The 15,314-nt window shown below is 36.1% G+C and overlaps 1 protein-coding gene across 4 annotated transcripts in view; it reads left to right on the forward strand.

Annotated features, from left to right (window-relative positions):
* hiw (MYC binding protein highwire) overlaps window positions 1-15,314 on the forward strand; it is a 1,043,263-nt gene that overhangs the window by 201,280 nt on the left and 826,669 nt on the right. For all 4 annotated transcript variants that reach the window (XM_090372846.1, XM_090372865.1, XM_090372875.1 and 1 more), the window contains exon 15: window positions 1,939-2,094. In XM_090372846.1, the coding sequence (XP_090228972.1) occupies window positions 1,939-2,094 (156 nt within the window). The remainder of the gene's footprint in view (window positions 1-1,938; window positions 2,095-15,314) is intronic.

Genomic DNA, 15,314 nt, shown 5'->3' on the forward strand with positions numbered 1-15,314 from the left:
TCTGAATAATCCTGCAGTACTACTTTAACCAGTGACTCCATTATTTTCCCCGGAACAGAAATTAAACTAACAGGTCTGTAATCCCTCGTCAACCTTTGATCCCCCTTTATGAATCGGGGATACATTTGAATGTCTCCAGTCTGTGTGGACCTTCCCTGAGTCCAAGGATGCTCTCATAATTATGGCTAAGGGTTTGCTTACTTCCTTTGCCACCTCCTTTAATATAACTGGATAGATCCCATCCACCCCAGGTGCCTTTCTTGTGTTTAACATCAATAATTTCTCCTCCACTTTGCTCTTAGTTATTATAAAATCATTAAGCTTCCAGTTAGAGTTTAATAAGCTTTTGTTCTCGACTCTCCTACAGAATTCCTCGTGTGCGAATGTAGATGCAAAATATTCATTCAGTTTGTTAGCTATCTGAGCAGGATCATAAACAGTTGAACCATCAATATCAAGTGGACTAACCTGATTCATCCTCTTCCTTCTAGAATTTATACAAGTACAGAAGTCTTTGCATCCTTTGCCAAAGATTTGTCATGATTATATTTTAGGAAAAGATCTTATAAATCATTACCAGCCTATTGCACTTATGAGCTGTCTGCACAAGGTAATGAAAGAAAATGATTGGTGCCCAGCTAATGTGGTTTCTTATTGAAAATAATTTCCTCAACTTAGTGCAGTACAGATTTTGCAAAATCAGATCCACCCTCTACCTATTGATTATTATTGAAATAAACATCTGTGACACTTTTGTGTAGAAGGAACAGCTTGCCATTGTTCTCTTAGACATAGAAAAATATTTTGACAGGACTTGGAGATATAGTATAATGTAAAAGTTGTATGAACTGAGATTATGGGAACATCTCCCATAGTTTATAAAAAAACTTCTTATGCCATTGCTGTTTTCAGCTCATAACTACTTATCTTCTACCTTTATCACACGAGCTTCATTAACATTCTCTTTAAGTTAATAATGAATTCAATACTTACCACAGACAGTATCTATCACTCTGCATGCCAGTGATTTAAGTATCTCCCCCCTCCACTAATATGCAAGTAGTGGGAGGACAGTTGCAAGGAGTCAAGAACAAAACAGTTATAAGGGCTGAAAATGCTTTTCATTTCTCATCCCAAATAATTGTTGGAATGCACTTCTGTAGGAAGCATAACCTACATCTAGGCCCAAAAACTTCAATCAGACAATCAAGTCATCCTCGTAGCTCATAGAATTCACTTCCTTGATACAGTATTTGATAGATGTGAAGAGGTTTGCTTTCTGCTAGCAGGTGGTCGATTGTTGGAACAAACTTTGATCTGGTGTTGTGGAAGTCTGCAATTTGAATAAATTCAAGGAAGAGCTAGACAAATTATTGGAGGGGATGGACAGGTAATGTGGGAAGGATTTTTTTTTTTTTTTTTTTTGGTTGATGCTTTGTATAAATTTGCTTTCTTGCATCATATGTGTCACTACTACTACTAATAATAAAAGATAGATAAACACAACCTTCCATACAGTTTATGGTTTAAAATGGACAGATGGATAGGGCCAATATATATATTTTTGGAAAGTATCTAAAATAATTGTTTGGGTAAAAAAAAAAAAAGTTTTAGTTTGATTTCCATTACCATAAGACCTGTTTATGAACCTGGACCTTTAGACCTGTTTGTAGAACCTGGGATTTTGTGGAAAACAGTTTTAAAAACACTAATGTGCATGATATATTCATTTTCATGTTGCCATGCAAGCTTATTTGTTCAGATTGAATGTTCTTTTTGTGCAGTTGCACAAAAGTAATTTTATTTGCATTGCAACCCTGGTTTCCAAATTAAAGGTTGATCAGACAATTAGGAAAGAAATAGTTTTATATTTATTTACAGTTATAATATGCAGAATATTTTCTTTCAGTTTAATTAATGTTTTTTTTTACATGACAGGTCTAGTGACAGATTTGAAGGATGTTATAGTAACTCATGTAGCTCTGGGAAAAGCACATGTTGTAGCATTATCAAATAAGGGTCATGTTTATACATTTGGTATAAATCATAAAGGCCAGTGTGGAAGAGAATTTCCTCATGGGAGCAACAAAGAAGGTAAGCCAGTTAAGTTTTTCTTTATTAGTTAATTAAAACTATGAATTAAAAATGAGATTTCGGAAATGTACTTTAAGAAACAAAGTAATGTAACTCATAATGTAGGTTTGCACAGTGTATAAGAAAAGTTCTCACTTTCTCTTCTCCCTCTCCATTAATGACATTTACTTTATGCATTGGCCTTGACAAGCAACAAGCGACAAATTACTAATGAAACTATTAAAGCATAAATTCAAAAGTAGTAGATTTGTTTTCACTAGTCTTACTGCTCATGTCATGAGTGGGCTTCTAACAAAAGCAGTTGCTGTTTGTAAAAGAATCAGAGAACAGTGACATTGTGGGAAATCAGCCTATACCTTACAAAGAGGTCATGTGAAAAGAGCCAGACAGGCTCTTTTATAAGAGTTTATTTGTGAGTGAGAGATCTCTGCTAGATCTCTCACTCACAAATAAAATATCCTTATACTTGCGATTGCAGCATATCTGTATGTCTCTAGAAAACAGCGTCGATTGAGGTATCCAACCTTGTAGTTGAAATTGAGGGATTAGTGTTTAGAGTTAGATCGAATGTTTCTTGCAGGAAAGTAATTAACGGTTTCTTCCAATCTGAAGTTAACGTTGAAATTGCCACTCATGATCATGGATATTTTATGTTAATTTTTCTTTAACAGTGCTGCACCTTGAGTTGAGTATGGCAGCAAAATGAAATGAATGAAGTCAATTATATCCTGTATGACATAAATGACTCGTGATAGATCAGTTATCAAAGAATGACTGATCCATCATGATTTGATATAATTGATAGAGAGGCATGTCAACCAAATACTGAAGCCATTCTTTAACCACTCGCTTTCTTACTAACCCGATCAAATAGCTAGACATGTATTTTTTTGTGTTTTCTATGCATGTTTATATAATGATTATCGTCAATCACCCTTGGCAAGCAATGGACCATCGTGTTCATTGAAACAGACACATTGATCATTTGGCCCAGAATGCCGTATTGTCTGTATGATGCATGTCTCAGGTGCCTCATCTACATGAATGGTAAGCGAGGAGAAATGAGCCTCTCTTTCACTAAATCCAACTTTGGTAAATGCGATGGAATTTCTGGGTAGTCAAAGCCATTCAACTTAAATAGCACTGGAATGGCATTCTTAAGTGATCCTCTACAGCTATTACACACAAGGATCTTGTCAATGTCAACATTGGGAAATGCAGTGTGTATCAATGGTGTATCTTTAGCAGCTGGTTTCTTTGTGTCTTTTTCAAAGCATAGACGATTGCAAATGTAGCATACAGAACAGAAATCATTTTCCATAAATCTCCTTTCAAACTCTCAGTGCGTGTTCTTATGTAAATAGTAGTCGGTGTAAGGAAAAGGAGCTTGATCATTTCAACTCATCTGCTCTGCAATTGAAGAAATGTTTCAATTTACATAATTAATACTCACTTCAGGTACATCATTGTTAGATGGAGCAACAGCATTGCTGGTTGAAGGCACTGCTAAATCCAAAGCTTGATTTTCAGTTTCTTTTAAGCAATCTCAATAGTCTTTTTCGTTCTCGTGCATTCATTGCTACCTTCATCTTTATTTTTTTAGGTCTTGTCACTTTCATTTTTGCTCTACTCTCGAGAATGCTCTGCACTTAACTTTGGCATCACTGAACACCTTTTCCAAAATTATTGATGTGAAAACTTCTGTTTTGACACTTAACAATGGAATATAACGAAAAAAATAAGAGATAAAAAAAGAAATTGTTGACAAATATTTGTATTGTTGCAGTCATATATGACAAATACTTGTATTGTTGCAGTCATATATGACAAATACTTGTATTGTTGCAATCATACTGTTCAACAAATGGCTATAATCAAATGGGTAATTAGGCTATTGGCATGGATTTCCCTATCTCTTCCAAGCCAAGGATGTTTTCACATAAAATAAAACATCTTTCATCTTTTGTGTGTACAAGGCACATACTCGTTTTTTTTTTTTTTAATTGTGTTTTTCTAATGCAGTTTGAAATTCAAATGAATGGCATTTGAATTTTGTAAATTGGTTCACTGGAACTCGGGATATTGTAATGGTCACATGCTCTAATTACACTAGTAGTGAGTGCTCAGCACAGACTAATGGTAGGAGAATGGGAAGCCACAGATGACGTCATTTTTGTGACACAGTTTTCATGACCTATCACATTTACTCGGTTTTAGGTGCCCCCAAGGATGTTTCACATAAAAAAAAAATTTGGTTTGGCTGTAGGGAAAGCAAATTGTTGGGGATAAGATCTTCAAACTGGAAGTTTGGTGAGTGATAAGTAGTTTTTATTGCAATGGCTGAGTTGAGTATTGGGTGTGATACTGCATATGTTGGCACATGAGAAAATCAAAACTGCATCCAGGTGCAAAATGACAGTTTCCAAGCTGGAAGCTGTCATTGATACGAGTGGAGCCAAACAAGAAAATTCACTTTGGTTTAATGGTCACCTTTTCTGATATTTCAGTTTGAGTGATGGGTGAGAGAAGCTTGTTTGGAAAAAAGGCTTCCTTGTTCAGTCTTCTAGGATAGAAAGGACCAATAGAAAGAATTTGAGTATTAATAAGATTGAAAGTGTGGGCCTTGGTAATGCTGAGACAAAAGTATAATTTAATTTATTATGTTTAACATGCTCTTCCATGTGTTTTTTTGGCAACGCAGTGTGATGGACTGATGTAGGCAGCATCACATTGTTATTGGATTTTAGGTGCATTACTGATTCAGACCATGTTTAATCATGTGTAGAAGAATGTCTGTAGAAGTGTATGTTTATAGGCTGATTTACAGTTGTGCAAACTGAAAAATAAAGTCAAAATAACTCACTGGAGAAACCCTTACTCCCTCTTCCTGAGGTTAGATGAAGACAACTTTACATTGGCACTGAAATTTGTGAACCCCTTTCCTGGTATCAAGGGGGAAGAAGGTTGGAGGTGGAAAAAATATTTTATTTACTCATTTTTTTATTTTTATTTTTAAGTGATATCTCTACTGCCAACCAAGTGATATTGTTGCTGATATTGGAACAATTAAGATGCAAATAAGTATCTCTACTAACTGGAGCAGTTAAACTTATGGTCCTGCCAATAGTTTTATTGAACAGGCCTGGAGGAAAGTGGTTTTCTGCAGGGTGGCTATGATAAAATTGAACTCTACTTCTAAGTCATCCCCAAAGCAAGTTTTGAAGGTTGTATGAGTAAGGCCTTTGATTATGTTAGTATTACTGCTTTGCCTGTGGCGTTGGGAGAGGGGGGGGAAAGGGATTTCCTATACTCCAAACTCTTCTTTTGAAGCAGGATATTCAAAAAAAGGCTGACCGGACTGGCCAGGTGGGTAAAGTGCCTGCCTGGCAACCCAAAGGTCGCGGGTTCGAATCCTGCCTTGGGCTTGGATCACAGTAAAATGCAAAAACTTTGGGAGGTGCATTATGGCCACAGAAGCCGATGCGCCAACTAACAAAAAAAAAAAAAAAAAAAAAAAAATGCCACATTCTTCTGCCTGGATCTGTGCATGTTTGACATGATTGAGAAGATCTTGGAAATCCTTAATGGACTACTGATATTTGTGGATTTTCACCAGTCATCTGGCTATCTATGTTTTGTCTCAAGTTGTACCTGCTGCTAACAGTGGGCCTTAATGGATAACTTTCCTTGTGGCACTCAATATTGCCTTAAAGGGGAAAAGGTGTGCCTTGATACCAGCAAAAAGGAGAGTTATAATAAACTGTTAGAAATTTTTCTCTTGGTACAGCCAGAGTAAAAGTTTTTACTGTTTTCCTTATTTCTTTGTTCCCATCTCTATAGAAGGGGATCAGAAACTTGGATGTTGTAATATCATTATCCTGGGGAAGAGACAGGATAAATCATCAGATATCCACTTTGCAATAGGAACCATGTTGACAATCAATGATACTATGGTAGAAAATTGTTTATGTTGACTAGAATGCATTTAAACATCTGACAATGTTTAATATTACCACAATCAGCCATGAGTCGATTGATGATGATGCAGTAAAATACCTTACAGACAATATTGTCCAAGCATCAACAATTGCAGTTCTGAAAATATCTACTTGGTTTCCACCATTTCCAAAACCGTGGTGGAATTCGGAATGCACAGGGCATGGCCTGGTGAATCAATTCCAATGTTGTTTGGGAAAAAGTCTGGTAAATGAAAGGCAAATATACATTGCATCCTTCATTGATCCTAGCTCATGATGGATGTGTTGTAATTGCAGACTAATTGCTAATGCTCTGGGGGGGGAGACATTCCCTTGTGTGCAAAATCATTGAAAACTTTAGAGTTTCTGGCCTAGAGACAAAAATTCAGAAAACAACCATTAAAGCTGTTCTAACAGCCCTGAGGCTTACAGCAGGCCATAAAGCAAAAACTTAAGTGATTAAAATGCGGTTGCAGAAAGCCATTGACCACTTCACCTCTTCAGCAGTGGCTAATGCTTTCAGATGAAAGTTGTTTGCATCCATTTTTGTTTCAAATGGAATTTTCACCCTGGAACAGAAATGAAATTTGGACAGAATATCATTCCGGTAGCACCTGCAACAAAATTCCTGGGACTTGTATTTGATAAAAAGTTAAATTTCTCCAACACATCCATCAATTGCGGATGAAGTGCATAAGGGGTTTGAACTGTCTATGTGCCATTATGTCATTGCATCTAACAACTAGAGAGCAGTCTGCTGCACTTTACTTTGCATCTGTCTTGCACCTGTTCCAGTCTGAAGTAGATTATAGGTCCCAGATATAAACTAGAAACAGCATATAAACAGATATAAACTAGAAACAGCGTACTTCAATGGCTAGGTCCTGTCCACTATCAGGCCAACTGTATTGCTACTGGAGCATTCCAAACATGTCCTGTCCAGAGTTTATATGTTAAAGCAATTGAACTGCTTTTGTTGTTTTGATGAAAGCAGTTATCACTACTGTATATTTTAAAACCAAAAACAAACACAGATGTTCACCCCATGTGAAACTAATAATTATCAAAAGTGTATGGTATATACAGACTCTTTAAGTGCTTTATGGTTGCTGTTAGCATTGAAATGTAATCATAATCTGGTCCTGTCCCTATTTCAGAAGTAGTTATATTCTGTGTATGAATCTGCATTCAACATCTGCTTTTGCTGGATCCCAAGCCAAATTAGGATCAAGGGTAATGACCTGGTGGGTGCTGTGGCCAGATCAGCACTATCTCAGCATAGTCAACAGCCTGCCAGTCTATATGCATTCCATAGACAGGTAATATGTAACAGGTTACACTTCCGGTGGCAGTAGTCATGGCATGGGCAGGTCACAAACAAGTTTTATATCAGTTTACGTCTGTAATCAAAACATGACAGTCTAGCCTCTGCAGGAATTGTAGACAGTTCTTGCTTGCCTCCATGTAGGAACAGTCGTTTTAAGCATTCCTTTTTGCCAAGGCTGATGAACCCCTTTTTCCTCCCATTGTGGAAAAATTGCAAGACATGTTTACAAGTCATCACATTTTACGCAAATATATATATATTTTTTTATTGATTAATACCACATCATTTACTGTGTTTGGTGATGTGACCGAGTCTTATACACTCATTCAGATTTATCTAATAATGACCTATCACTGCATAAATTGTTTTTAATTTTTCGAATTCTCTGATTTTTCGAATTCTCTGAACTTGTTTTTTTTTTTAAATACTTTTAATACTTATTTATATTTATTTACTTTTTATATTTTTTTATAGATTTTTATCCTTATAGTAACAGATAAAACAAGGGATGAGTGGTGAGATGGGTTTTGTAAGGAATTAGAAGTATTAGAAAAGTTAGGAAAATATGATTTAATGTATGAGAGAGTTAGGAATGTGGGCTGGAGAAAAAGGGAAGAGGTCAGCGTTTTATAGAGGAAAGGGAAGGAATGGGCAGACACTAAGAAAATTAGAGGAGATAAAGGAAAAGATGGATGGAATGTATAAGAGAATTATATGTGTCAAACAAGTGGCAGGAAGAGGATGAGTTTGATAATGTAACAGTGATAGATTGGAACAGCTTGGAGCCAGTCATAATAGAGCAAGAAATAATCATGGCACTTAAGGGAAATTAAAGGAAATAAGGTAGTAGGTATTGATAGATTTTCAATGGAATTTATAGGGTTACTAGGGGAAGTGGGTTTAAAGGAATTAACAGAGAATTATGTAACTTAATCTATGAGTAGTTGAGGCTTATAATGCATGAAAGCAAGCTTATGTAGCATTGGCAAAAAAAAAAAAAAAAAAAAAAAAATCGTGATCTGATTGAGGTGTATTGAGCCTGCTGAACCCATTCAAGGCTTTATACACCTCAATCAGATCACCTCGCAGGTGCCTAGTCTCCAGACACTTCAGTTTTCAGAACTTAAGCCTTTCTTGGTAAGACCCCCTTTTGTTGCCCTCACCATCTTGTTGCCCTTCTCTGTACTTGTTCAAGCAACTCTACATCCTTCCTAAAATGAGGCCTCCAGACCTGTGCACAGTACTTAAGGCATGGCCTGACCATTGCCTTATACAAAGGGATAATCACTTCCTTTTCCCTATTAGCAAAATTCTTGTATGTCATTGACAGTGCCCCATAATCTGTTCTGGGGCCTATCTGCACTCCTCAGAAAATTTCGTATCTGACTGCACAATTCTCCCAGTCTTTTTCTTGTCAGTGTTAAACTTCAGTTGCCACTTTTCAGCCCACCTGCCCAAATTTTATAGATCCTGTTGCAGTAGCACACTGCCATTACTGTCATTAACAATGCTGCCAACCTTTGTATCATCTGCAAACTTCGACATTTAGCCTGATATACCTTAATCGTTATCATTGGTAAATATACTAAACAACAGCGTGCGCAACACCGAACCCTGGTGGAGTCCACTAATACCATTAGAGCAGTATCCATTGATTACCACAAAGAGCAGTGTCCATTGATTACCACTCTGTCTTCTCCCACTCAACCACCCTTTTATCCATTGTTGCAACTTTCCCTTAATACCATACTGCTCCAGTTTGTACGGTAGTCTTCCATGCACAACAGTGTTAAAAGCCTTCCTGAAATCCAAGTACAGTGGAACTTCTCTATTACAAACTTCTATTTAACGAATTTCTCTATATTACGAATTTTTTCGCAAAACATTGCACCTTGAAACGAAATTACATGTAAAATTAACCCCATATAACGAAGTGTTAGTCTCTCTATAACGAATTTTTAAAAAAATTAGTAAAAGCATTTTTGAAGATTTTCAAGCATTTACTGCTAAACAGCCGCTCAAATATACTGCCTCCTTCCCTCCGAAATTTCGCATTAGCGTATGGAATTAAATAATCATCCTTTTAGTGAACACTTGTGGCCATTGACGCCCGTAGGAGGGTCTTTGTTTCATTTTTGTTACAGTTATTAAACCAAATGGGTTTTCTTAAGTGGTCGTAAACTTTACAATGAATAGGGTAGATTTGTAAATTGATGTTGGCTCAGGGGAAAGTGAAATTCGCTGCGGTAAACCTTTAGCATGCTGCAGCAGCAATACATAGAATGCTACCATAGTCGGTTTTTAGTAACGCCTACTGAGTGACATTCGCTTATCACCTCAACTGTACCATGTGACCTTCATGTCAAGCATTATATAATATGTCCGTTCTTGTCTAACAACCCCCAGTAGATGGTTTCCATGATTTTTTTTTTTTTTTTTTTTTTTTTCGTTCGTCATCAATCACATAGGCTATATGCTCTTGTTTTTTTTTTTTCTCTGAAAAGTAACATACAGCATACGTTAATCATAAATTTTCTTTCGTGTATATATGATTGAAACCAGAATAAAAGAAATTGACAAAGTCGTATATTTCTTCAAATGGAGTGATACTGTTGAATTGGCAAGCGAACATCATTGAGTAGGCAGTACTAACAATTCACTATATGGCCAGCGCAGCGAAGTTGGCCGTGTATGTATCAGCAAGAGCTGCAGTCCAGTAATTTTTACAGTTGCGAAAACAATGTCGAAGAGAAAGTGTTTGTATTAATGATAAAGCAAAGATTGTTATGATATTGACCAGGGTTTTAAGAAAAAAGATGTTGCGGAGAAATATGGCATATCTGCAAGCAGTTTATCTACGATTTTTTTTAAAAAAATCGAGAATCAATTTTAAATGCAATTGAAGGAGGAGCAGACAAGAAGCAAATTAAGTTGTATATACGAAGATGTTGATAAAGCTGTTCCAAAATGGGTGCAAATGATACGTGAAAAGAATATCCCAATATCGGGCCTAATAATTAAGCAACAAGCTCTGAAATTTGCACAGTCCCTTGGACATACAGAATTTAATGCGAGCACTGGGTGGCTAGATAAATTTAAGAAGTGTGGAAAAGGCTATTTGTGGAGAAAGTGTTAATGTAAGCGAAGAAGATTGCAACAGTTGGAGGAACAATACCTTAAAGAAGATTTTGGAAGAATATGAGCGTAAGGATGTTTCTAATGTTGACGAAATGCGTTTATTCTTTAAATGTTTACCTAGGACACTTGCTTTTAAGGATGATAAATTATTTGGCAGAAAACAAAGCAAAGAAAGAATCACTGTGCTAGTTGGAGCAAATATGACAGGAAGTGAAAAATTAAGACTTTTAGTCATCGGAATATCAAAAAACCAATGTGTTTTAGAGACACAAAATTTTTGAAAGTTGACTACAGCTTTTAATAAAAAAGCATGGATGACAAGTGATATTTTTGAAGAATGGATATTAAAACTAGACAAGCGTATAACAAAAGAAAAAAGGAAAATCGTGTTGGTAACTGACAACTGTCCGGCACATCCTGCCAATATTTCTGCCAAACTTAAAAGTGTGAAGTTGTTTTACCACCAAACGTAACGTCAAAACTCTAGCCAATGGACCAAGACATTATTAAAAATTTTAAATTTCATTATCGAAAGAGAATAATAATGAAGATTGTCAATGCGTTATCAGAAAATAGAAACTTGGAGGTTACAATTAACCTTAGAGATTGCATCTCTGAACTGACAAAAGTTTGGACAAATGATGTCACTGAATACACTATTCAAAATTGTTTTTCGAAAGCGGGATTTGCATTGAATACAGAAGTCGAACAACGACTGGACGAACAAGATGAACTGCCACTTTCACAACTGAAAAACTTTTGGACATTATTAGAATCGTCTGGAAACATCGAAAATGAAATAACAATGGATAGTTATGTTTATGTAGATCACCACAGAACATCCAAATGAAGATGAAATACTGCTGAACAGTGTTAGACGCGTCTAACACTGTTAGATCCTGGTCGCGTCTAACAATGTTAGACGCGACCAGGATCACGAAGAAATTAACAATGACGCTGAAGATGCATCAGAACAACCCATAGAAAAACCAACTCACGAAGAAATGATTAATGCTTTTAAAACAGTTTGTATGGGTCTACAGTTTTGTTAAAAATGTTCCTGATAATGTTTTTAATGCTCTGAACAAATGTGAGGTTTTCTTTGAGAATCAGACAATTTTTTAATTGTACTGTACAAATGAAAATTACAGATTTTTTTAATTTATAATATTTACCGGCGAAAATTGTGTAAACGTAATTTAAATAAGTATGTTTTTGAAATAAAATACATTAAAAATAAATGTAGATTCGTTTTCATTTTCTAATTAGATAACAATTTCTAATAAAAAATATATTCTCTGTATAACGAATTTTTTCGCCAGATTTATCGAATTCGTTTAGGGAAGTTCGACTGTATGTGATATCAAAATTATTTTTTTCATCCCATTCCTTTGTAACCACATCATAATATCCAATCAGATTTGTCAGACAAGACTTTCCCTTAAGAAACCCATGCTGTATGTGAATTATTACTGCAGCCTTCTTTGCATGATCCTGCAGTGCTTCTTTAACCAGTGGCTCCATTATTTTCCTTCCTGAACAGAAGTTAAACTAACAGGTCTGTAATTCCTTTTGTCACCCTTTGATCCCCTTTATGAATTGGGGATACATTTGCATGTCTCCAGTCCGTGGGAGACGTCCCCTGAGTCCAAGGATGCTCTTATAATTATGGTTACTGGTTTGCTTACTTCCTTTGCTGCCTCCTTTAATATAACTGGATAGATCCCATCCACCCTAGGTACCTTTCTTATGTTTAACTTCAACAATTTCTCCTCCACTTTGCTCTCAGTTATTATAAAATCATTAAGCACCCTGTTACAGTTTGATAAACTTCTGGCATTTTCCTCCCTTAATAAATCTTCACGTGCAAATGTAGATGCAAAATAATCATTCAGATTATCAGATAACTGACCTGGATCATCAACAGTTGAACCATTGATATCAAGTTTGACCAATCTGATTCATCCCTTCCTTCTAAAGTTTATATAACTAAAGAAGTCCTTGCTGTTTTTCTTAGTGTCCTTTGCCAAAGATTTCTCCTAATCTGCCTTCGTTTGCCTAACTTCCTTTGTGACTTGATTGCAGACTAGCTTATATCTGTCATAGGCTTCTGTGTCGCCTGATATTTTATTTGCATCCCATGCTTATTTCTTCTCTGCCATGAGTCTCATTAGTTCATCTGCCATAACCTTGAACAGTGACCACCAAATACGGAGGATGCAGAAAGGTGCAATATGGCCCGCAGCAATATGGCCGTAGTTGCTAATGCTTCTAAAAACCAAAATAATAAACAAACAAACAAACCTTGAACAATATTTATTAATCGGTATGAAAAGCCTAGTAGCTTCCACAATTACTTCCTTGAATGCTTCCCATTTAGAATTTTCTTCTGGTAACATCGTCAGTTAGTCCCACTGTATACAATTTAAAAACACTCTGAGACCACTGTAGTCACCTTTACAGAAGCAAATGGAAGATATTTAAAGATATTACTACCATCAGGGGTAGTAATATCTTTAAATTACTACAGTAATATCTTTAAATTACTACATTACTACAGTATCAGTAAGAAGGGTAGTAATATCTTTAAATAAATCCCACATCAGTACACTGTGACCACTGCTATTCAGTGGTTCCTTTATCTGCAAATTCCTAATGCGTGGATAATCACTGCTGATAACCAGATCAAGAGTATTACTCTCTGGTTGCCTCTCTGACGTGTTGCTGCAGAAAGCAATCATATCATCCAATAAATTCACGAAAGCTTGACAGTGTGTGAGTGACCAACCAACAGTAAAGGAATGGACAGGTTTTAAGACTACAGTATCAGTACAAATGGAAAAGAAAAAGTCATAAAATGTAAAGGCTTTAGAACTGTAAGTTTGATGCTGCATTAATTGACCAAAGATGTATGTATATGTTTTATAGATTTGGAGAAAGCTTTTGATCTGCTTTTATTGGATTAAATTATTGAAAATACCAAAAAGGATAGGAGTGGATTGGAGGGGCAGAAGAATGATTAGTAAATTATATTCAGAACAAAAAGTAATAGCTACGGTAGGACAAGGCAACAGTGAAAGTTAAAAGATAGAAAGAGGTGTGAGGTAGGGGTATTCTCTGTCCCCAACTTTAATTAATATACCAGTATATGCAGATGAAATGGTTAAAGAGGCATTTGATAGAGGAAATGAAAGAAGAAAAGATTAAAGAAAAGATTGTTGTAATGTCTAGTATTGAGTGTAGTATTTTATGGCATTGAGTATAGATATTGAGAATGGAAGATATTAGAAGGTTGGGAAGTTGGAAATGTGGATATGGAGGAGGTTAAAAAAGATAAGATATGCTGATAAAGTGAGAAATGAGGTGGTTTTGTGAAGGGTGGATGAGAAGAGATGTTTGACTGAAATAATCAGAAGGCAGAAATGAAATTAGAATAGACATGTGTTGCAAGATGAAGGGTTGATGATGGATGTGATAGAGGGAAAAGTTGAGAGGAAGAGGTCCAGAAGGAAATTGAGAAAAATTATGATAGATGAATTGAGAGGAGTTGGTGGATAAGGGGAGATGAAGAGGAGGGTTGACAATAGGGAGATAGGAGCAGTGGTTGTTGAATGTATGCATGGGCCTTCCCTTGGCAGAACACTGATGATGATCCTTATATTCCATAAATACCTTTTGTCACAGTGACCTGTCATCATAAGAATGCTGAAATCATTTTTTTTGTCCATTTATCTTTTTTTTTTATGACCTGGTTTCAACATATTATAGCCTCTGCTGCTGATTCAGTCAAACCAATAAAAAAACTTTTCTATGAGTTGTACAAGAAAGCCTTTTTCAAACAAAGCCACCCTCTCTTTCCTCAACTGTAATACTAGAAAGATGATCATTAAACCAGCATAGCTGGCCCAAACTCTATACTTATACATATCCATGATCAAACTGGATGCTAGTCTGTGCATTCTTGTCCTCAGCCAAAGCAGTGGAATCTATTTGCTTGCCAACTTTCAGTTTGGGGATTGGCTCCTGTTCACAAAATGCTCTGCCACTGTGTAAGACCATGCTCCAACAGGTCAGCTAGGTTGGCAACAAAGAAAGACAGTTAACTCTAGTTATAGTTACTTAAGGGTCCAATTTACATTATACGTTATTATATAATATCGGTGTAAATACACCATAGTTAACCCATATATTTGAGCTACGATTGTAGCGTAGAAGGCATCGTTTTAAATGTATCTCATAATGTGGTTGCCTTCACAACAAGATAGCTACTATTGGATTACTTCAAATAAATAACGCTTCTCTAGTAGAGAAGACTACTGTTATTTATTTTCAGCGGTACCACCACCCAGACGATTGTTTCGAAGCTTTTTGGCTTCGTCATCAGTGGGCGGGCAGGTACCCAGGTAATACAACAAGCCATCTCAGTTGCGAAGTTATATCCACATTATGAGAGATGCCAGAAGGGTGTGGTGGTAATGTATTTGGAAAATTAATGACGACTGATGACGAAGCCAAAAAGCTTCGAAACGATCGTCTGGGTGGTGGTACCGCTGAAAATAAATAACAGTAGTCTTCTCTACTAGAGAAGCGTTATTTATTTGAAGTAATCCAATAGTAGCTATCTTGTTGTGAAGGCAACCACATTATGAGATACATTTAAAACGATGCCTTCTACGCTACAATCGTAGCTCAAATATATGGGTTAACTATGGTGTATTTACACCGATATTATATAGTTAATTATCAAAACCCATAAGGATTATGCCTAGTGCATTTAA

This window comes from Mastigoproctus giganteus, chromosome 1 (assembly GCF_048544385.1).
Source record: "Mastigoproctus giganteus isolate SK-2022 chromosome 1, ASM4854438v1, whole genome shotgun sequence".
NCBI classification, from domain to species: domain Eukaryota; kingdom Metazoa; phylum Arthropoda; class Arachnida; order Uropygi; family Thelyphonidae; genus Mastigoproctus; species Mastigoproctus giganteus.